Raw genomic sequence first — 23,802 nt, 5'->3', positions numbered from 1 at the left:
GTGAGCTTTATTTTTAAAATGAGTCATTTCTTAAATAGTGTAAAAACACATGATGTCATTAATTTCATCTTAATCATTTACTAATATAATCTAATGGCTAAAAGGTCTTCGTAATCTTTTTAAAACACTAGGCTTGCTAGCGTAACTACAACTAGGGGTGAGCAGAAAATGGGTCAGACTTGCAAAACCCATCACACCCGAACCTGCGATAATCGTTTCTAGAAGCGGGTTTGAAGTAAGATCCGCAAAATCCGATTACAATTCAAACTAAAAAAACAATCTGGTTTTAACATGAGAAGACCATTATCAGCAAGTAGCCTAAATATCTTCCCTAACTATCGATTCACTGAGACGGCTCTACATAAACTGCGTTGAATTCCGCTCAAATAACACATTATGAACCATTAAATCAATGACTAACAAAAGACAACCCAAATCAAAATCCAATCTATTCATCATGAAAACCGTTGTTTGACTATATGAAAGTCAACTATAGATCTTGCTTCAAATTGCCGAAATCAGACCCACCAAACCATATCAAAACTCAAAGCGTATACTTTTAATATGTTATGTATCTGCTCTGCTAGAAACAAGTTATCAGATCCTAGGCCAGATTGGTTTTGGTCTAAACGGATCTACTATTCATCACGAAAACGGTAGTTTGACCAGATGAAAGTCAACGTTACAGATCTCGTTTCAAATAGCTAGGACCGTACCCACTAAACCATACCCTATCAAAACCCAAACCGTATACTTTTAATCGGTTATGCATCTGGGAATGCTTAAAACAAGTTATCAAATCCCACGTCAGACTATTCATCACCAAAACGGTAGTTTGACCAAATGAACTCAACGTTACAAATCTCGTTTCAAATTGCCGGAACCAGACCCGCCAGACCAGACCTTATCAAAACTCAAACCGTATACTTTTAATCGGTTCTACGTCTGGGCATGCTAGAAACAAGTTGTCAAATCCCGGGTCAGATCCAAACGGGTCTACTATTCATTACAATACATTTAATACATTTAAGGTTGGGTCTTTATTTATTTTATGTATGAACATATTGACTTTTTTGCTAAAAAATCCGTCTTTTGACCTAATTCTCAACAACACAATAATATTAATAATAATAATAATAAGATCAAAATCCATCAATGATTCTTTCTGGGTGAAGAAAAAAGACGAAATTAAACCGCAATTAAGGTCATTTTTTCATATAAAAATCCTTAATTTGCATCGTATATTCACTGGTACGTTCAATTTCTTAATTTTTTATTATTTTTTTTATTTATATAATTTGAATTTATCATCGCATAATTTGGGTTCCATGATCGGTAGATATGATAATCTTTGTATTTACTATTTGGGTTTTATTTGTTGATTTTTAATTTTTTACAATTAATTTGATAGGTTATAGAAGATATTAATGGTGGTTTAGTTGAATTCCAGGTTGGATTTTTTTTATAGTTTTTGGTGTGAAATTTAGGGGTGCAAACGAGCCGAGCTGCTCGCAAGCCAGGGCTGTTCTAAAGTCGAGCCAGGGTGGGTTCGAGCTCGACCTTGAAGTTAAATGAGCCTCAGCTCGGCTCGGTTACGAAAATGAGCCAGCTCGGCTCATGTCGTTCCAAATCAAGTTTTTTTAGCTACTTTTATTCGAGCTTTTATTGAACGAGCTACTACTGGAGCTCGGATTGATAAAAAAAGCTTGAAAAGAGGCGAGCTTTTTTGAGGTCGATTCCAAAATAAAGCTTGTTTAGTTATTGAGCTTTGGCTCGTTTAAGGTACTACACGAGCTTGACCCGAGCTTAGGCTTGTTTAAGGTTTTAATTTATTTTGAGAGAAAACTCAAAATATAGAAAAATATTTTAAACCGTATAAAAATTAATTAATAAATAATAAACGAGCTGAGCTCAAGTTTGTAAAACGAACTCACGAGCCAAGCTCAAACTTGAGCTCTTTCATTTGATTGATTTTTGTTCAAACAATTACAATTTTGTTGAGCTTAGCTAAAGTTTGAGCTCTTTCATTTGATTGATTTTTGTTCAAACAATTACAATTTTGTTGAGCTTAGCTAAACAAACACCACTAACACACTATCCATATACCACTGACGTGACATGTGGGCTGTATGACATGCAAAAATGATCATATGGGTCATATGGCCCGCAAATTATGCAACCCACATAATGTGTTTGACTAATGCAGAAATGACTGATGTGACCACTGACAAAGTCATACGGCCCGTTTGATAATTTTTTGTCCTATCATACCGCCCTCATGGCCATTTTTCGGCTTTTCGTTCTATTATACGGCCTGTATGAGCATTTTTTGCCTAATCGTATGGCCCGTATGCCATCTTTGCACCATCATATGGTTCATGACTTCATGTGACATTGTATGGTTCATATGACACGATATGGGCACGTATGACATCATATGGCTCGTATGATATGACGTTAGGCTTAGTGTACACTTCCATGGGTCGTCTTTGTATAGCGTCAACCTTTACTAGAGTTAGTTCTCACTTCTAATACGATCGAAATCGAATGATCTATGTTATATATAAAATTTATACATTATAAATTGCTTAACATACTATGCAGCTTACTTATTTGCAGGAATCTATGTATTGATTGATCCTAAGGGGGGCTAAAGCATCTTAACTGTATAGCATCGGTTATGCAACCGCTTTTTCAGTTATTAGGAAATTAACATGGCTGTAACGACTGAGGAGCAGAATAATATAGACCAAGCAACTGATACATTCCCGTTGCTAGTCGAAACTCGCGAACACACTCACGAACACGTGATAGATTTGGAAACCGGAGGTGACGATGACACATTATCTAACACATCCGACGACTCTCTCCAAGTACTCTCTCGTGGCCGGCGGGGTTCGTTGACCGGGTCAGTCACACTCGGTCACCATCGGTGGAGCCCGTTTGACGCTTTATTGTGGATTTTAATTGAGCTCGGGTTTACTTTGGGCGAGATCATTGCATCGGTTGTTGTTTTGTATATTTCACAAAACGAAACGCCTCAAACGCCTTTGTTTGCTTGGATCATTGGTTATACCGCTGGGTGTATTGCAAGTCTTCCGTTTTTGTATTGGCGTTATCTTCATAGAAATCAGGGTTCCCAAAATGGGTCTAATCCGGCCCGACAGCCACCTTCCGAGGGTAATAATGATAATAGTAATCAGCCCGAACCGAATTCTTACATTACAATTTCGTTTGCTCGGTCTTCAGAAGAGGAGAACCGGGCTGCCACGTCAGCTGATATCCGGACTTGGCTAAATGCGGGTTCAAATGTTAGGTAATTTATTTTTGAATATTATATTAGATGGTTTAGATATAATATAATTTTCGTGTGATCTAACGGTTGGAAATTGTTAACAGGATTGCTAAGCTTATGGACCGTTTTAAAATGGGTTTGGATTGCTTTTTCGCTGTTTGGTTCGTAGTCGGTAACGTTTGGATATTTGGCGGTCACTCATCATATGCTGATGCTCCCAATTTGTACAGGTGGCAGTTTTGAACTTGGTTATATACAAATGGGTCGATTTGGGCTATGTTTAAGTAGGACTGTAAACGAACCGAACGAGGCGTTGTTCGTGTTTGTTTGTTAAGGTTTTATTGGAGAAACGGACGGTTCACGAACACATAAGCAAAGAAAATTTGTGTTCGTGTTCGTTCGTTTAAGAAATGATTTTGTTTATTCGTTCATTTATTTCATAAACGAACATAAATGAACAAACAGACACAAACGAACGAACATAAATGTTAGGGTAATAAAAAAAATATTCCAAAGAAAAAAAAAACCAATGTTTTCATAACCGGACCGGACACCGAATCGGACGGCCTACAGGTCGGACAACTTTAGTCAAAAAATGACGGGTTGGGCTGGAAAAATGATTTTTCAAAAAAAAATATTTTTTTCATAGAAAACCGGTTCAACCGGTCTGGTTTTCCGGTCCGACCGGCCGAACCGGTTCAGACCGGCCGGTTCACTGGGAGCCGAGCGAAGTCGCGAACTATGTTGAACTGAACCGGTCAGTGGACCGATTCCAGGTCGCACCGGTTCGACCGGCCGGTCCAGTCTCAACAACACTGAAAAAACCTTAACAACTGAACATGAGCAAGCGAACGTGAAGTCGTGGATGGAACATAAACTAATGAACATTAACAAAACATAAACGAATGTAGGCAGCCGAATATATATGAATAAACATTAACGAATTCAAACGATCAAACATAAACGAATGGACATTAACAAGCAAAAACAAACGCAAGCGACTGAATATAAACGAATGAACATTAACGAAAACAAACGATCAAACATAAACGAACACATTACCGAACGGTCAATAACACAACATCTGTTCATGTTCGTTCATTTAAATAATCAAGCATAATTTTTTTGTTCATGTTCGTTCATTTATTAAACAAACGAACATAAACAGATCAAATGGATTAAAACCTAAAAGAAAACTGAGAAAATTGGTTGAAACTTGAAACCTTAATATGTCTTTTGTTATTGTTACAGGCTGTGTATAGTGTTTCTAAGTTTTAGTTGTATCGGGTACGCAATGCCGTTCATATTATGTGGAATGATATGCTGTTGCCTGCCTTGTATTATTTCAATCCTCGGTGTTCATGAGGAAATGAACAAAGTGAAGGGAGCAAGTGAAGAGTCTATGAACGCTTTGCCGACACACAAGTTTAAAATAAAGAAAAATGTATTTAACGACGTTAAAGATAATGACGAGTCGGGAGTTGATGAAGGCGGGATTCTAGCACCAGGGACAGAAAAAGAGCGGGCCATCTCCGGGGAAGATGCTGTAAGTTTTTAACTTATTGTTTCTCACTTCTATTTGTTAACCATTATCATTAAAATTTTTTGGGCCGAAGGCGCAATTTTTTTTGGGCCTTGAGTAAAACAATTTTTTGTTGGGTTTAAATAATTAAAATTTTTTAATGGGCTTACTTGGTTATGATTTGGGTTGTGGAAAAAGTTTTTGTTTATAAAAAATAAAAATAAGCTTAAATGAGTTGAGTAATTGGATTTAAACATTAAAAATACATATATTTTTAAAATTTTCGGGCCTAGGTCCGTCGACCACTTTGTGTTGGCTCATGGTCGGCCTTGTTAATAGGACCCAAATAATTATATATTTTGATTATTATTTTTATATATAAAATATATATAATTTAGTTAAATTTTTATCGTAATTTTATATATAATAATTATTATATAAATATATATATATTTAATATATTAAATAAAAACTGTATAAGGCTCGTTTAGGCATGCAAGCCATCTTGAGCTCAATAAGTGAAGCTCCAGGCTCAGCCTCGTTTATTAAACAAACTTATTTTTATGCTCAAATTGTTTTAAGCTCTGCTTGATTCGAATTTTTAGAGAGCCGATCTCGAGCAGCTCACGGTTGACGGTTGCTGAAGTATAGTCAAATGTTTGAATTTTTTTATTTTTATTTTGTTATCAAAATTGCTTTATGAAAGAAAAAGTCAGAATATTACTGTATAAACTATAAAACTAATAATATAGCTTTTGTATTTAAATTTTAATTAAATTGCACAACCTGTTTTGACCCACAAAAACTTACCCTTTTTAACGTGAAACCCGGTTTTTTTTTTTTTAAACATATAGAGCTTGAAAATGGTGCAGGTTTGTTGCATATGTTTGGCGAAATATGCGGATAATGATCTGCTGAGAGAGCTTCCTTGCATGCATTTTTTTCATATAGAATGTGTAGATAAGTGGTTAAAGATTAAGGCATTATGTCCATTATGCAAGTTTGAAATCGGGGCTAGTAGTGACACGTCATCTACGCAAGAGTCTAATCAGCAACAAGTATGAAATATCAAGAAAGGTAAGTTAAACTCGCGGACCTCAGAGTTGCATTCGTTTAGGAAATGATGAGATTCTGTCGAGTTAAGAGTATGGTTATTGTCGGTCTTTTGGTTTAGACGATCAAATCAAATGGAATCGAGTATGTTGTTAATGGTGGTTGTTTAATAAGCATGTATTTTGTGTCTAATTTATGGTTTGAAAGTCTTAATTATTTTTAACTGTAAAACATTATGGCTTTCGGTATGTAATATCTATTCCTAGAGTCTACATAACGTTATTTAGAGATGTAATGAGCCAAGGCGCTTGTGAGCTACTTCAGACTCATTCATAAGAAGCTCAAACTTAAACGAGCTCAATAAAAACAGTAAATTGTGAGGTTTCACCATGCGGGTCGAATTATGGCCTCCAAAACCTCGGCAATTTCCATGAAGCAGACTTCGGTTTCAGTCGGTTTACCAAAGTTGATAGCCATCTCCGAGCCAACCATACGGGTCAAATCAGGTCCGACTGTATTCAGATGGAACCGGGTCAATGGATTTTGTGTTAAAGTTGATTTTTCTTTGCTAACTCGATTTTGGCATTTCGAGTGGTGTTCTTTGACCCGATCCTCTAACCGTAGTGGTATGTATGTATATCAGGTTAAAGATCACAGCCCAACGATTTGTTTTCGGTGATGAATCTGTATCCGAAAACAATCGTTGATCTATCCGTTTTATTTATCATTTTAATTTCCTATCTGTTACCAGTGATTTCCTATCAAAGGTCATAAGATTTCCTATGTGCATGATAGTAGCATGATAATCGCTTTTCGGTTAGAGGTGCACAAATACTCGGTCCGGACCCGACCCAGTGTACCCGGCCGGAACCGGTTTCTATCCGTACCCGCAGGTAGGACCAGGTATAAGATTTCTTCCCGGAACCGACCCAGAATTGGTGGAACCAGAACCGGAAATACCCGGTCAAAACCCGACCTTACCGTACCCGAAAAAAAAAACGGTGCAACCGGTCAACCTGGTCAAATACCCGACTATACCCGGAGCCGATTCCTACCCGGACCAGGTTTTGACTTTTGTTGACCATACCCGGAACCGATTCCTACCCGGTTCCCAGTTCCAGAAAATACCCGGTTTGTGCACCTCTACTTTTGGGCCTGTTAACAAGCTGTAATCGTTATCCCCGAGCCCCTAGGAACCGTTTCCCAGATAAAAAAAACATCAACTACACAAAAACTTAACAAAAAAATATGTAAAAAATAACAAAAACACAAAAGAAAGCATTCATGAACCAAAATTCAAGATTTAGTAAACATCCATAAGAAGTTTTTAAGTTCACTCTCTACATAAAGAAGAAAGATTTAAACTTTAAACTACCAACAAAGTACCCGAAAAACTCTAAAAACTTCTAGTAATTTTTTTCAATGTAAAACCAAAAACATTGCTATGTGAAAACCAAGATTCGAGTGTTTATTACGCACTCGCAAAACAAACAGGGGGGTTAGTTCATCTACCGCACAGGCTGCTGGTTGTAGTGATTCTTCTCCTTTTTCTTAGCGGCTGCAAGCCTAGCACTCCTTGCGGCCGCCTCACTGGCGGCAGCTCTCGCAGCAGCGTCCATTTCCTTGTTGGTTTTCTTCTTTTTAGCAGTAGCAGCCACCTTCTTTATCTTCTCTTTCACATCAACATTCTCTGATCCGACAGCTTCTGATGCTGCTGGATTAACAGTCTCAGGCTCAGGCTCAGGCTCAGGCTCAGGCTCAGGCTCAGGCAAGACCTGTTGTTCTTTGGTGTCCTTAGCCTTTTCCTTTTTCTTTTTCTTTTTTGCGGTTTTGCTCTCGCCACCTGGCACACTTTTGTCTTTCTTATCGGTCTCCCCGTTTCTGTTATCAGTCTTCTCTTGGGCGCCACCTGGAAAAAGAAATGCAAAAATTGGATTTTTTTAAACTACCAGTTCGTGTTCACAATTTTTCATAAGTTGGCTCATTCAGCCAATGTGGGACCGGATAGTAAGATGTAAACAAGCCAAGCAACTCGAGCTATTCAAGATCGGCTAGCCTAGTTTAAACGAGCTCGAGCATCGAACCTTTCAATATATGAGCCAAAGCCTGAGTCCAAGTTTCACTTATCGAGCTCAAGCAGGCTTGTGAGCTTAAAAGAGCTTACTATTTACAGTATTTATTTAATAAATTATATACTTACATAACATAGAATCTAGAAATAAAAAGAATTAGACTCTTTGTGGAGTAAGGTCAATGAACCACGTAATTATTATAAGATCTACTAATAAGTTACACTTAAGTTTTAATTGAGACCCTGCGTGATTTAAATACTGGAACCCGCAACTATAGTCCAAAATTATAAAATAAGAGAACCTTATTTTCAAAGCCAAAATTCCAAAACCCCTAAAGAACTAATTTAAAACTGTGTTATTTATGTAAAAGTAGCTAATGTTCATCTAACTTGAAGTTATGTAAAAGTAGCCATTTATTGTGTCAATTAAGACCGTAACGCGTGGATAACTTAACCCTCATAGGTTTAAGATCGTGTTTGAGCAACTTAGTTAATTTGTTTGTTCCATCATTGGTATTAAACTATTAATAACAGATCAACCAGTAGTATAGAATAATATTCATTTTGGCAACTCAACTAAGGTGGACCCAGTGGACTTGAATCCGATTCACCACTGACTAGAATGACAAATGAAAGGGCATAATAGTAATTTCCGAAAAAACAGCAAAAGAATGATCTGCTACTATTACCTAATATCGCGGGTTCAATTTTGTGCCTAAATTTATTGTTGGTTGCTAAAATTAGGAAATTGTGCAATTACCTAATAATTAAAACAAATATGAAGTATTGAAATTATATATGAAAGAATCTTTAATAGCTTACCATTGGCATCGTCTTGACCGTTATTTTCAGCTAACCCTAATTCTGCAAGCACTGCATCCAGCTCAGCCAGTTCTTTCTTTTTTATTTCCTTCTTCGATAACTGTCTGTCATTGTCTTTAGGCACAACAGTCTCTTTTTCAGCGGGCTTTTCAACAACGGGTTCTTTTTCTGGTTCATGGTCACTTTCCTCATCATTATCATCAGCAATTTCATCATCTTCACTTTCACTTTCCTGCAAAAAATATAATCATTCAACAAAACAACGAAATTCATCATGTTGATTATACAACATGTTCCTAACACGGTAACACCTCAATGTATGTATTCCATTCATAACTATTGTAACGCTAAAGAACTACAAACATAAATGTTCTCTATTTCAAATAACACAAGATCAACATTCTTAAAAAAATTAATATACTTTAAATAATCTTGTTTAAGTTTTTAATTGAATCTCGACTTTCTAACATGGATCATTAACTTCGAAATTCACTATCAAGAAAAAGAATGCAACTTTCTCAAATTGGCAGATACTTCTCTAGCTATAACTTCGTTTTTTAACACGTACTAAACGCTCTTCAGTTTCTTTTATCATAGATTCTATCAATACAAACGATGAAAGAAATAACCTCATGACCTCAGACTTGAAAATATAATTCTTGCATACCACATAAGAGAACCTTTTAGTAGCAATAATAACCCTAAAAAGGTCTGCTACACAGTAAGCAACAATTATACTTTTATGTTTGAGATCACGATGTTACCTCTTACATCATATGCATTTATAGAAACAATATTAAAGAAAAAACTTGAGAGTGTACATACTTTGTTAAAAAAAGATGTTGAGCTCGATAAGAACCTGCTGGTTTTAGAAAGTTGCATCTTTTACTTAAACGGAGATGAACTTAAAGATTAGTGGTCTATATTGAAAAATAGAGATTTGCTAAGATATATAACAATGATATTTAAATTGCATTAATTTTCTCATTAAATCTACAAATTAATACTCCAAGACCATTAATATATGTACGCTGAAATGATCATCGGAAAAAACTTGAAAACCCTAAGCCCAACTATCATCAGACTTTCGAACCACACTAAGATTTGGAAACCATACCACCAAACCCTAACTAAAATTTCATCCAATCAAAATAACTAAATATCATTAGAGAGTTGAAGACAATGAATACAAAAACAACGCATTCGCTACACACTTGAAGTATCTTACAAAATAGATGCTACAGCTTACTTTAAACATTAACTATCCTAAATGTTAAAACCGTCCAAAATCGAAGTTTACAAAATTTTTAAGCGTCACATTGGCAATTATCATCTCATTATTATGTGTTCAAAAAACACACAATTTACTCATGAGGTACATACAATAATAGCGTATATTATGAATTATGCTTATTATGATCCCACATTTCACAAAAATGATCATCTCAGTATCATATATTCAAAGAATAGATCATAACACTAACAATTAATAACTGTTCCCTGATGTCTTACCTCAACAGGAGTCTCATTTCCTTTGACATTCTCTGGCTGCACTCCCGCACCGGCGCCCCAAACTGGCGGTGGAGCAGTGGTTGCATAATAATCATCATCATCTTCATCATCCACATCAGCCCATGACTTAGCCGTTAATGGTGCCGGAGCCCAAAAAACCTGCTCCTTCTCTGCCTTACTCTCCTTATCCTGCTTTTTCGATTCACCCCCCTTTTTTGAAGAACCTTTATCAGACTTCTTCTTCTTCTTCTTCTTTAAGCTTCCTAGGGCTGCAAATACATTAGTACTGTTGATTGCTATCGGGTCATCCTTTCGGTTTCCACCTCCAACCATTTTTCTTCAGAAACTCAATACCTACCTTCACCAAATCAAAAAATTCAAATAACTTACATACACACACACATAGCTGTAAACGAACCGAACCGAACAAAGCCTTATTCATGTTTGTCCGTTAAGCTTTTATTGGATAAATGAACAGTCCACAAACAGCTAACTGAACGAAATTTCTTGTTCTTGTTTGTTCATTAAGGAAATGAACTTGTGCATGAACAGTTCACGAACACAAATGAACACAACGTTTTATTTAGTTTTGTTAACCGCGAACGGTCGGTGTCAACGGTTCAGTCTGGCTGTTTGTGTTGGTGTTTTATTAACCTTCATACTCACATGTTAAGTTTACATAAAAATAGCTCACATATATATACAGTTATGTTTTTAGTTAGAATCATTAAAAAATATTTAACACCTTCAAAGAACAAACATTAACGAACATAGACAGATGTAAAAACGAACACATTACCGAACGTTTATGAACACAATTGAACTAAAGTGACCTCTGTTTATGTCCGTTTAAACTAAACAAACATAAACTGACGTAAAGTCGTAAACAAACACATTATCAAACGTTCACAAACACAATTGTATGAACGTGACCTCTATTCGTTTAAATCTAACGAACATAAACAAACTTCACAGTTCACAAACACTTTGCCTAACGTTCAGTTCGTTTACAGCTACAGACACACACTTTACCAAACGTTAGGTTCGTTTACAGCCACACACACACACACACGTTGTATATGCAGCAGAACATTTTGCCAAACGTTAGATTCGTTTACAGCTATACGCACACACACACACATATATATATGAGACGCACACACATTGTATATGCAGCAGAACACTTTGCCAAATGTTCGGTTCGTTTACAGCTACACACACACACATATACATATACATATATATCACACACACACATTATAACAGTTTATTAATGGAGAATTACGGATCGTTAAATCGATACCTAAATTGACGAAACTAGGGCTCGAACAAATAAACACGAAACGACGGCGTTTACGGATGTGAAAATGACGGAAAACACGATATTATTTAACAAAACAAAGCTCCGACGGCGTTAAATTAGGATCGGAAAACGTTGAGTACGGAATTGATGAGAATTGATGACGGTGATTGGAAATGAACGACGGTGAAGGTTAGGGTTTATTATGTATGTAAATTGAAGAGAGTGGATCTGATATTAATATTAATTTTAATCAGGTGGTGGTGATGATGGTGTGGTGGTTTCTGTGATAATTATTTGATTGATTATTATTATCTTTTTTCACAATCAGGTGAATAATATTAGTTGTGTGTATCTCACATGTATTTGTTTGTGTGTATATATTAGGAAAATATTTAATTTATTTAATGATTAATAATAATAAGCGAGTCGAGTCAGGTTGAAAAGCTATTAACGAGCTGAGTTTGAGCTCAGAGTACCTGGGCTTCAAAGCATGAGGTTTTGATACATGTGGCATTTGGGGGCGGAAAAAGGCTTCATGGACTCCATCATTGTGGATAGTGTTGTAGTATTTGTTAGTTGAATGGTAGGGTGATGAATAACGATTAATTGTCGCCCAGTTGGGATTTTTACAACCATGATTGTGGAGTCAAGTCCTTTGATGAAAGTTTGTTGGATAAGACGAAATGACGGACGACCATGGTGGGTCCCTATGCCATTCTCTCTCACACATACACACTCACACACAGTTTTATTAATTTTTAAACATTGTTTACGAAGGTTTAGTGCTATGAAAGAAAATAGAGAGTTTTGAGAAAAGTTGATGCGATGCTAATGTATTAGCTTGCAGAAGTCTAGCGTTGTCGGTGTAGTATGACCCGAACTCGGTTTAGTTCATTTACACTCACTTATGTAAAGGGGATTGTATTTATGTTTATTTCATTATTTGTTCGCTTTGTAGTCCGAGAGTGATTGTATATTGTGGAAAGTTACGTTGCTCATTTAAAGACACTAGACGGGTGCCCGCGCGATGCAGCGAGTGTTTGAACTTGTTAATCACGTAACAAATATAAGTGTTTATGGTTCGGTTAAAACCTTGAAATCGTTTAAACCGGTCATTGGTTTGACTTCTTTTTTCTTTTTCTTTTTCTTTTACTTTCGGTTTGTTGGTCGGTTTCAAAATTTTCAAAACATAGTGAACGGTTGGTTCGCGGTTTACACTGTACACTGAACACCCCTACGTAACATATTAATTATTTAAAATGAAAAAAAATTATAACAATATCATATCCAAATTAAAGAGAATAAAATGCTCGTTTTTATGGTGTATTTTTTTTATAAAAATATTAACGTTTGAAAAGGCTATAGTCGTTTAAAAATCATGGGTGGAAGTTAGTTTACAACTTAAATTAAAAACATAATATGGTTAAAGATGAGGGACCAAACTTGTAAGTTGAATGGATTGTGTTTAAAAGACAAGTTTACCCTTAATAACACATGTAACTCATGCTTTAAGTGTTGTGAATTACTTAAAAATGAGCGTCTTAATTTTCCCTTGTTTGGTGTATTATAGTATAGATATATGCTACAAAAGAGACCCGTGTTATGTATTGATTATTTTCGCTTTATAGCAACATTGATTGTATGACCCGAACTTGTAATACATACTTGTAATGCGTAGACACACTTGTAATACGTAGACACACTCGTATTGATCATCTTCTATTTATAAAAACAATATAAACAAATCAAAAGCTTTTAATAGAATGGTGTTATATATGTTTGATACCTTACAACAATGCATTATATAAACAATCGAAACACTCTCTCAACGCCAAGAGTCGCGAACGATAAGTAAACATCCGTTTAACGAGACGTATGATATAGTTATACAACTCACTTAACAAATGAGAATCATGCCATTGTTGTGAGACACTAGTCACATTGGATAGGCAACCATAAATCATAATTATTATTATATGTATTATTTCATTCTTTCAATATTCTCAGTTAACACAAGCTCTTTTTTAAAATGGTTTAAATCTAATAATAACATCACTATATAAGTATATAAGGTACAATAAAAAAATAGGTGTATGTGACATCGACGCCAATATACGCTCTTAGCAACAAGATTGATATCATGAGAAAAATGCTCGTTATTTATTTCAATCAAAATTCACTAAACTACGCGACGAAAAATAGAAAAATCATAAGAAATACAATTAATACAAAGAATATTTTGATCATAAGCCACCTGTTTGATGATATACCATTAAGATACCTCATTAGTTGTCCTTGTGCGCCTTCTACATTTGCCAGTGTATCTTCCATGTTCTCATCGATCCTGTTAACGGGTCGGGTTCAAATTTCATTTTCATAAATAATTAGTGTCAGTAATAAATTAATTATTTGAATTATATGATTTATGAAGTTTAACACATTAAAAACTTTGTAAGCTAATTGCAAGTTCTCCTTGTTGAGAAACCATAATATTAATTTTTAATTCAAATAATAATATTTAATTTTTAATTTTAATGAGACTAACCTAATTGCAAGCTCTCCTTGTTGAGAAACCATGGTTGCCAATTGAGTGAAAATGCCACCTAACTCATGAATAGTTGACTCGACATTGTGAAGAGCCTCGGCCCGGCTCTGCATGTAAGTATCCTGTAACGGAATCATCTGTTGACTTTGCTGCTGTTGACTTTGACTTTGTTGTTGTAATAATGGCTGAGATTCTCCATCTGCATGCTTCCTGGAAAGTCAATAGTCAACAATGAAAGTCTATAGATAAATTTCAACTCATATACTATTGAACAGGTCAAATAATTAACTTAAAAAGAAAATGGGTCAAACGGGTCAAGGTAGCTCAATTTGATTGGTACACAGCAGATAATTTGAGTTTGACAAATCTACCCAAGCATCGCTAATACTGTTTTTTTAATCTTTTCATGCAAGATGAGAGTAAAATTGACAAATTCAAACTTTTTGATTGTGTACAGTTCGGTTTACATAGGCTGATTAGTATAAATCTGAAAGTGGTTAAAACGCCAACTTGTTTCAACGGTTTATGTACGGGGTCAGCCCGATCGGGGCCCGAAATCATCATTTTCAACCTGACACGTTTTGAACCTTTGATCTGTTACCCAACCGGCAAGGGTCGTTTTTTTACTCAAACCGAACCAGAAACCGAAAACTTGGTTTTTAAGTGTTTGAAAACAGTTCGGCTTTGGTTTTCTTTCTGGGTTCTGTCGGTTTCAGTTTTGCGGTTTTACCATTTGAACTTGAAACCGTAGAGCCAAAATTGTTTTTTGCTAAAAAAATAACGAATTTGGGCCTAAAACTCATGGCTAAATCTTCTTAATTAATTATTATGCATTTAGGTTAAAATATTTGGGTTACAGTACTTACTAAATTCTTATAATTACTTAAAATTCAAAATAAAAATTGAAAATACATAAATTCATTTTGGTTTTAGTTACATGCAAAACCGAAACTGAACCAACGATTCAGTTTTTACGAAAAGATAAAACCAAACCATCGGTTTTTGTAGGAGTTTGGTTTTTTCGGTTTTGGATCGGTTTTATGCATACCCCTACCCACTGCCCTCTTTAGCGATTTATAAAAAGACATTGGTTTCTAAATATATCTCTAAGAAGAACGTAAGGAGTCCCTACTAATAAAATCAAATGATCAATTACCGAAAATAAGCAGTAATAGATTTAATAAAGTAATCAAAATGTGCACAAAATGTCTAAATTTTACCTGGGGAATAATGGAGCTGAATTTGAGGTGTTGTTAACCCAAGGAGGCGGTGAAATTGAAGTGCTAGTTTTTGAATCTTTAATCAAGGGGCGTTGTCGGGCAAATGGATTAGCAGGCTCTTTTGAAGTATTCACAGAAAATAACTGTCTTCTATTTTCATGAACCTTCAAATTCTGCAGTCAAATGATAATAAGTTTGACTAATATGAATCACATAAACAACTTTAGATACTTAGATGTGTCAAGCAACAAAATTTACACCTCTGTTCTCATAGTAAGGACTTCTTTAAACTCTTTTGTGGCCCCCATCAGACGATTCTTCAAATTATCAACAACTGTAGTTGAATGGGTAGTTGTGTCACTTGAAATGTTATCACTTTCATTTTGTGAATTGCAAACGAGCTGCAAATCAACTACTGCTGCATTAAGTGCAGTGATGTCCTGCTTGATGACAGCTGTCAGCTCTTGTATCTCCACCGTTGGATCGTCAAAAACAGAGGTCCTTTTTGCTACTGGAAGAACAAATGAAGATTGGGTCAAAACTTGATACAAAAGATAGCAGAATCTTAGATAATTCAACTGCAAATGTATAATACAACGATGAAAAGAGCAAACCAGAACACACATTGCTACTATGTAGCCACCATATTAATAAAGAAAATAACAACCTATTGACAATAAAGTGACCTAATATATTAGTGCGTCATCAGATTGTTAGGCTTGACACAGGAACGGTAATGTCATGCAAATTTCGTTTGATCCTACCTTCACCACATATTGATAACTATGTCAACCTCTCATATAAATAGGGGATTAATTCTGTACTAGAAGTCCAAAAATATATCAACAGACAACAAATAACAATCAGCTCATCAATCATCATCACACCAGTGTGAGGATTAACTACTAAACAGGTTAGCTCCTACGTGATATCTACTTGCTTATTAACGCTTTGCACGAAGTCCTTACTTTCGTGTTGCATGGTTTATTTAGAGTTTTTAGATGATGGATAGGGTCCATCTTCCTTAGAGCCAGAGCATCTTGTTGGATCTTTTTGAGCACAATTATTTTGCTTAAAGAGGTGTTCTTATAGTCATTATCAATTATAAAAGTTTGTTGATTGTGTGCAATCAATAATGAATACAGCAGCCTTTATTATTTCCATACACATGGAGCTGGTTCGTGTACGAATCAATTTTTAACCGTAAAAACCAGAACCTAAGAGATCCTAATTACTATTCAGACAAGACGGGGTACAGGGAAAGCGCCTCGCTGCCATTCATGCAACCTGTCGGCTTTTGGCGAACGATTTTGGTAAAACTCTGGCCAAATCCTAAAAATCCGGCAAATTTCTGCAAATTGTGGGCAAACTGGTCTGAAAATCCAACGATGACCTGGAACCAGCCTAATCTAGCCCCTAAACAAGCCTAAAATGTCTAAAACCCCCTACACTAGCCCTCGTTTTTTAAGCGCCTCACGCCTTTTAATAAATAACAACTATGGTTCATCGGTGTGAAGATTAACTAGAAAACAAGTTAGCATTAAACTTTAAGGCACTGGTAAGCTCACGAGAATTAGAAAATAGATTTTAATTAATATTAATAGGCACTAATATCACCTTAAGAGATCTAATTTGTATAACATACAAACTGCATATACACATGAAGCTAAATCACAAACACAATTGCATACAATTCTCACTATAGGTTAAAATCAACAATGCATCAATAACTTTCAAAAACTAGATCTAGACATAACCTACTAGCTCACATTTCGCAAGTTTCGCTAGCTTCTGCTACGTATGAATACCGTGCCCAATTTTCGAAGCTCTTTTATTAAACTATCCAACAATGACCCTAACCAAGCCTAAAATATGTCTAAACCCTCTACAATAGCCCTCGTTTTTAAGCGCTTCGCGCCTTTATAAACTATGCTTCATCAGTGTGAGAATTAGCTAGAAAACAAGTTAGCATTAAGCTTTAAGGTGCTGGTAAGCTCACGATAATGAGAAAATAGCTTTTAATTAATATTAATAGGCACTAATATTACCTTAAGGATCTAATCTGTATGATATACAAACCTAAACAGTTAAATGCGGAAAAATATCAGATATCAGTCAACGACCGATATTTCATATATCGGTTATCGCGGTGACATAGGGATACCGGTAATTTAAATATCATGTAAAATTCATATATATATATATAGCAATTTAACACTAATAATTCAGCATACCCTCCTACCATTAACAAATTAACCTTTTGCAACTTGCAAAACACTAATAATCGTAGCAAGTAGGAAATGGTTAGGACTTAAAACACTAACATTAAACACTAAATATTGATAATTAAAACTTAAAACACTGATATCGAGAATACCGGTATATCGTCAATTTCGCTGATATTATATACAAACTGCATATTCACATGAAGCTAAATCACAATTGCATACAATTCTCACTATAGGTTAAAATCAACAATGCATCAATAATTTTATAAAAACTGAATCTAGACATAATCTAATAAACTCACATTTAGCTAATTTCGCAAGCTTCTGCGACGTATGATGAATACCGTACCCAATTTTCGAAGCTCGTTTATTAAACTCCGTCTGAAACAAAGCTTTCGATCCTTTAACCGAGCCACTACCACCGGAACCCCTAATTTCCGTACCATTTACCGATTTCCTTAACCTCTCAACTACGCTACCAAACTCCTGCGTCCGATCTCTACACGATGAGCCTGTGGATTTCAGATTCATCGTATAAACCCTAAATTTGGTCACGGATTTCAACGGCGAGGTGATATTGTGTAGGAATTGGATTGAATTTGATGCTGGTGGATGCAATTGGATCGAATTGGAGTGTGAATTCAATTGGATTGAATTGAATTGGATCAAAACCCTAAGAGAATTGGGGATTTTGTGGTTAACGTAAATGTGGATGTAGACGGAAACTGTGAATGTTGAGTTTGTTTAAGTAATCCGGATGTTATTACTTGATATTGTTCGGGTTAGTGGGCAAAAATGGGCAAAAACGGGCAAAAACCCCTGCTATCAGGCAATGTTGTAAAAATCGTCGGTTGATAGTCGGACGGTGGAGTGAGTACTAGTGATTAGTCGGGATTAGTTTAATCGGACTTTAATGTATAATTTTTAGTTTTATATACACACACATTTTTATATGTAATTTTCAGTTTTAGACATATACAAACATATTTTGGCATGAATCTCGCTGAAAACCGCTGGTTTTTGCTGGAATCTCGCCGGAAACCGCTACTTTTGGTCGGAATCTTATCGGAATCCGTTGAGTTTAGTCGGAATCTCACCAGAATCCGTCATTTTGGCTGGATTGACCATTGACCGATTAATTGGCCAACTAGCCCAAAATTAATTAATAAAGTGGGGACTAGCGATTAATCGGGGATTAATCGATGCCTAGTCGGGATTTTGAAACACTGGTATCAGGTATATTCGTTAAGTTTGGAAACTAGATGGTTAGATGACGAGCTGGATCCTGGAAGGTGACGTTTACTCATTGCACTGTCGTGCATTCAGACTAGTGCTTACGGACGTTGACCTTAAGTGAGGCATCCCCCAGATCGGAAGGCGAGTGTATCCTAGTGTGGTAAATTTAGCCAGTGACCCATTTGAAGGGTTCGTTGGCCGCTCAAAAAATAAAAAAGGATGACGAGTCAAGACGATTTCAAATGAATGGTTTTAGAAAAAAAGTGACAATATAGGTTTACTGGCTGCGTTAATTTAGAAAATGACTGCATTAAGTCATGATAATCACTTTATATGCACACAAAACTACTAATAATATATATAATATCAAAGATAAAAATCAAGTGTTATATTCACTATTTTTGCAACGAGTTATATTACAATCTGAAACTCTTTTTAGAAAATATGATCAAAATCCAATAACCAAAATGCTAAGAAACTAGAAGCAAGAACACAATACAAGCCTCAACAAAACCAACCAAAACCTTCAAAACTCTCCCATGAACCACGACGACCGATGTCCCATACGCGATCATCACCGGGAACCTACATTCCCCAACCGACGGATCCTCCCCTGTCACAACCGCCAACCCCGAAAACTCACAATCCCACTCACTTTGCCCTTGAAGTTGATAATACATATTAAACGCGTACGACGCGTTTCCCACTAAACTCAACCAATTACACGACGACCCAAACCCCAACGAGGTACAATCAGACAAACTACACGCGTAATCAATCTCCTTCGCCAACCCATCCAAATCCTTGACGCGTGGATTCAACACGCACCACTGACGTTTCATATATTCGACCCCCACGACCGGGGCCAACCCTTTATTTTTCTTTGACCCGGTCAAATCCACCTCGTATTTCGGCTTCCCATCATACTCGAAAATCCCCCAATGCGTCTCGAAAGACCCGGGAGCTATACTTTTTTTATTCTCGTCCAATAGACTAAACAGATAAATCTCCAGGTACCCCGGTCTAACCGGGGTACCTTTTAATGACAACACGTGTTTAATAACACCTTGGTTAAACCGCTTCGCGTTTTTTACATTCGCGTTAATATCCCCGTCAGTGGGCCACCCTATCTCACCAACAATAATGTCCATATCCGGGTACCCCGCTTTCGTCAGCGACGAGACTAACGTGTCGTAATTCGCGTCGAACACGTTCGTGTAAACGCGGTTTCCGTCTTTGACCGGGTTATTCGACCCGTCGAAGAAAGCGAAGTCCATCGGGAAGTACGGGTTACCGTATAAGCTGAGGAACGGGTAGATGTTGACGGTGAACGGGGCGTCGTTCGAGTAAAGGAACTGGATGATTTCGATCGTGGCGTCTTTGACTTCGGGCCGGAAGTCGCCTGCAGACGGGACGGGGTTTGATTCGGGTGATTCGTAGATGTCAGCGTTTAACGGGACGGTTGCTTTGATTCGGAGGCCTAATCCGGCTCGGTTTAGCGCGTTTTGAACGTTTTTTAACGCGGGTAATGTGATCTGCAGGTATGTTGCATTGTATGCTTTCAGAAATGGTTCATTTCCTACTGCAACGTATCTGCAACATCAGAACATGAAGAACCAAGTTGCATTAAACTGAAAAAACCGAAAGAATACAAAAACCGACGATTTTGTATATTTTTTTTGTAAAATCCGAGCATACGATTCAGTTTTGGTTTAAGCATGTAGCAAAAACCAAAAAACCTAACCAAACTAATACAAAAACCGACGGTTTGGTTTTATGTTTTTTTAAACCGAACTTACGGTTCCGTATTGGTTTGTATGTAATAAATACTGAAAAAACCAAACTAATACGAAAACCGGCGGTTTGGTTTTTTATATTTTTTGAAAACACCGGACTTACGGTTTCAGTTGTGGTTTTGCATGTAATAAAAACTGAAAGAAAACGAATATATACAAAAACTGACGGGCTGGTTTTATGTTTTTGTAAAAACCTGACTCACAGTTTGATCTTGATTTTGCATGTAATAAAAACCGGACCAATGGCATAGTATTAATATATAAGTAACTTTTAAGAATTTAATAAATATATAACTCATACATTTAGCCCAAATATAAAATAATCAATTATTTTTATAATTAACAAAATGATTTAGGCCCAAATTTATTACTTTGGGCCAATATTTAAGCTCAAAAGAGAAAACCGTAAAAATGATACCGAACGGTTTTTTAAAATTTCAAAAACCGAAATTTCAGTTTAAGCCCAAAACCGACCCAAACAAAAAAATCAAAACTGAACACCAAAATTTTGTTTTTAGTCTAAATAACAAAATGATTTAAGCCCAAATTTATTACTTTGGGCCAATTTTTAAGCTCAAAAGACAAAACCGAAAAATGATACCGAACGGTTTTTAAAAAATTCAAAAAACGAAATTTCGGTTTAAGCCCAAAACCGACCCAAATCGAAAATCCAAAATAGTTTTATTATATAAGTAACTTTTAAGAATTTAATAAACATATAACTCATACATTTAGCCCAAATGTAAAATAATCAATTATTTTTTTAAATTAACAAAATGATTTAGGCCCAAATATAAACTTTGGGCCAAATGTTATGCTCAAAAGACAAAACCGAAAAAGTGATTCCGAACAGTTTTTTAAAATTTTAAAAACCGAAATTTTGGTTTAAGCCCAAAACCGACCAAACCGAAAAATCAAAACTGAAACACCAAAATTTTGTTTTTAGCCCAAAACCGACCCAAACCGAACCATACAAACCCTGAATTCCGATTTTCTTAGAAACTTGTTACCGGTACCGCTATTTGCTCATCCCTACCGTACACACCCCTAGTTATACTTTACTCAAAATTAACAGCAATTACTACATAACAACAACTAATTAGAATCAAATTATGAAGATGAAGAACCTGAATTAAACACACTTACTTGATATCAACACCACCAGGATAGACATAACCAGTAACATTAGCATCCACCCAATACTCTGCATAACTCGGGTCTCTACTCATATCCAACAACATGAAATTGGGTATCGCCACCATCACTTCAATACCCGACCCGATTAACGCCTCCATTATCGGCTTCTCCGCTTCGAATAACTTCACTTTCTTGAACCCGTTCTCAACCATCATCTCCACCACCTTATCCGCCGGTAACTGGTGGCTTGTCATTGTGCCCCAGTTTACTCCAACACCCACATTTGAAATTGAATTTGGAATTGAATTTGTTGTTGTTGACAGTAGTGAGAAACAGAGGAGTATTGTGGTGATCATTGCCGTTGATTTAGGGTTTTGATTTGAAGGAATTGGAGGGAAAATTGAAGGTGAATTGGTTATTATTATTATTCAGTTGGGGAAGATGAGAATAATATGTCCATGCAGTAATAATGTGTGTGAGGTGATGTCATCTTTTTTATTATTTAAAACTTTTTAGTGACTAAAATGGTTGTTTTAATTTAATTTATGTTGTTTTTTTAACCGGGCTTATGTTAGTTTCAGAGTTTGGTTTGAGCGTTCACTCTGAAAATCATATTGTCGGTTGTCACTAGAGGTGGGCAAATAAACTGATTAACTGAACCGAACCGGTTTAAAACCGTTTATGTAGAAACCGGTTTGGAACCAATTAAAACCGGAGGTTTAGAGCCGGTTTGTAATTTTCTCTACCAAAACCGGTTCCAAATCGGTTAACCGAACCAAAACGGGCAAAAAACCGGTCAAAACCTGAACCGAAACCAATCAAAACCCGAATTGAAACCGATCGTAGCCTGATCAAAAACCGGTTTCAACCCGAACCGAAACCGATCATAAACCGGTTTCAACCCAAACCGGTGTTAAATTTTAAACCGTCACTTCACAATTGGTGTGCTGGCACAAGATCAATACTATATGGCGTAACATACGATGGTACTGGCAAAAACCCGGTGGACTCAGGATTCGAACTGACAGTCTCACAAGTTCTAACACAAATTCTTTATTACCTATGCCATAAGGTGAGGATACGACCAAAACTTGATTATTCTTTATTCGTTAATAATTAATTATTATAATTGTTTTTACTTCTATATATAGTTTTCTTATATATAACTTTTAAATATAGGAGTTTACAAAATTTCGAATATATAAAATTCAGACACATTTGTGCGTAAGGTGATATGATGTCATTCATCTTTTTTTTTTTTTTTTTTTTTTTGTGATTTGTAACTTTTTGATGACTAAAGTGGTTTGCTTTTTAAGTTGCTTTCAAATAATGAACTAATAAAACTCTGGATAAGGTTTTCTTATAAATTTCTAAGAAGATGATATCAAAGATTGTTCATATTCATTCATAAAAATGCATACAGGGATTGAAAATAAATAATAGAAAAGAGAGGAGACATTCTTTGAAAAGGAAACAAAATATGGCTACATAATAAGGAGAAGGATGAGTGGACAATATTAATAGACAATATTAATTCCAATAAAATTTACATAGGTGTAAGGGGACAGCTAATATATTATACTGTTTAAAAGAATAGTAAATACTCTAAATATTATATTAAGTTATTAAACTACAACTAGTATAAAATGATTTGAGCATTTGGCATTTTTCAAGCTGTTTTTAACTGAGTTTAATATCACGTTTATAAAGTTGTTTTTGCCAATCTAAGTTGTATATATAGTTACTAGATTTTACAACAATCAAACATCACAAGCTTAGAAACAACCTTTTATAATCTAACAAAAGTCTCAAATTAACTACAAAAAGTCTTAAATTTATGATGTTCGACTGTTGTAAAATCAAGTAATGAATTTGTTTCATCTAGTTCTTGGCAACAATGCCACCAATCCCTCGGTTTCCTATTTTGGGGCGTGAGGGCATCTAGCATCGGCTTCATCAACATATGTCACGGATTCATTTGGGTAGTGAAGCAAACCGAAGATAGATATTGGGCACCATAAGTAGTGCAACATGTGCCCCTAGTACCCGTGTTAGGGCACGT

At 35.9% G+C, this 23,802-nt stretch overlaps 4 protein-coding genes across 6 annotated transcripts; 1 reads left to right on the top strand and 3 right to left on the bottom strand.

The window, feature by feature from the left end:
• The first annotated feature begins 2,631 nt into the window (after nucleotides 1-2,631).
• LOC143632346 (E3 ubiquitin-protein ligase At4g11680-like) lies at nucleotides 2,632-6,165 on the top strand. The gene is made up of 4 exons (XM_077100887.1): nucleotides 2,632-3,316; nucleotides 3,400-3,525; nucleotides 4,547-4,841; nucleotides 5,690-6,165. The coding sequence occupies exons 1-4, from the start codon at nucleotides 2,715-2,717 to the stop codon at nucleotides 5,879-5,881; spliced, it is 1,215 nt and encodes a 404-aa protein (XP_076957002.1). The 5' UTR covers nucleotides 2,632-2,714; the 3' UTR covers nucleotides 5,882-6,165.
• An 892-nt stretch (nucleotides 6,166-7,057) lies between these two features.
• Nucleotides 7,058-12,120, bottom strand: LOC143632348 (uncharacterized). 2 transcript variants are annotated; one of them, XM_077100889.1, is made up of 4 exons: nucleotides 11,579-12,120; nucleotides 10,276-10,633; nucleotides 8,764-8,995; nucleotides 7,058-7,779 (listed from the first exon to the last, which is right to left on the bottom strand). In XM_077100889.1, exons 2-4 carry the CDS (start codon nucleotides 10,606-10,608, stop codon nucleotides 7,379-7,381), a joined length of 966 nt encoding a protein of 321 aa, XP_076957004.1. In that variant the 5' UTR covers nucleotides 10,609-10,633; nucleotides 11,579-12,120; the 3' UTR covers nucleotides 7,058-7,378. The 2 variants fall into 2 exon arrangements, with proteins under 2 accessions (XP_076957004.1, XP_076957003.1); XM_077100888.1 differs by having other exon boundaries at nucleotides 10,276-10,629.
• A 1,543-nt stretch (nucleotides 12,121-13,663) lies between these two features.
• Nucleotides 13,664-18,310, bottom strand: LOC143632344 (syntaxin-32-like). 2 transcript variants are annotated; one of them, XM_077100884.1, is made up of 5 exons: nucleotides 17,874-18,310; nucleotides 15,604-15,854; nucleotides 15,344-15,516; nucleotides 14,124-14,333; nucleotides 13,664-13,922 (listed from the first exon to the last, which is right to left on the bottom strand). In XM_077100884.1, the coding sequence occupies exons 1-5, from the start codon at nucleotides 18,100-18,102 to the stop codon at nucleotides 13,763-13,765; spliced, it is 1,023 nt and encodes a 340-aa protein (XP_076956999.1). In that variant the 5' UTR covers nucleotides 18,103-18,310; the 3' UTR covers nucleotides 13,664-13,762. The 2 variants fall into 2 exon arrangements, with proteins under 2 accessions (XP_076956999.1, XP_076957000.1); XM_077100885.1 differs by having other exon boundaries at nucleotides 17,921-18,310.
• A 950-nt stretch (nucleotides 18,311-19,260) lies between these two features.
• On the bottom strand, nucleotides 19,261-22,206 carry LOC143632345 (glucan endo-1,3-beta-glucosidase 8-like). The gene is made up of 2 exons (XM_077100886.1): nucleotides 21,750-22,206; nucleotides 19,261-20,400 (listed from the first exon to the last, which is right to left on the bottom strand). Exons 1-2 carry the CDS (start codon nucleotides 22,094-22,096, stop codon nucleotides 19,278-19,280), a joined length of 1,470 nt encoding a protein of 489 aa, XP_076957001.1. The 5' UTR covers nucleotides 22,097-22,206; the 3' UTR covers nucleotides 19,261-19,277.
• Nucleotides 22,207-23,802: the final 1,596 nt, after the last annotated feature.

This window comes from Bidens hawaiensis, unplaced genomic scaffold (genome assembly GCF_021521415.1).
Source record: "Bidens hawaiensis isolate Kalapana, Puna unplaced genomic scaffold, B.hawaiensis_p1.1 tig00006387_1, whole genome shotgun sequence".
Taxonomy (NCBI): Eukaryota; Viridiplantae; Streptophyta; class Magnoliopsida; order Asterales; family Asteraceae; genus Bidens; species Bidens hawaiensis.
This window is presented reverse-complemented; position numbering and strand designations above follow the sequence as displayed.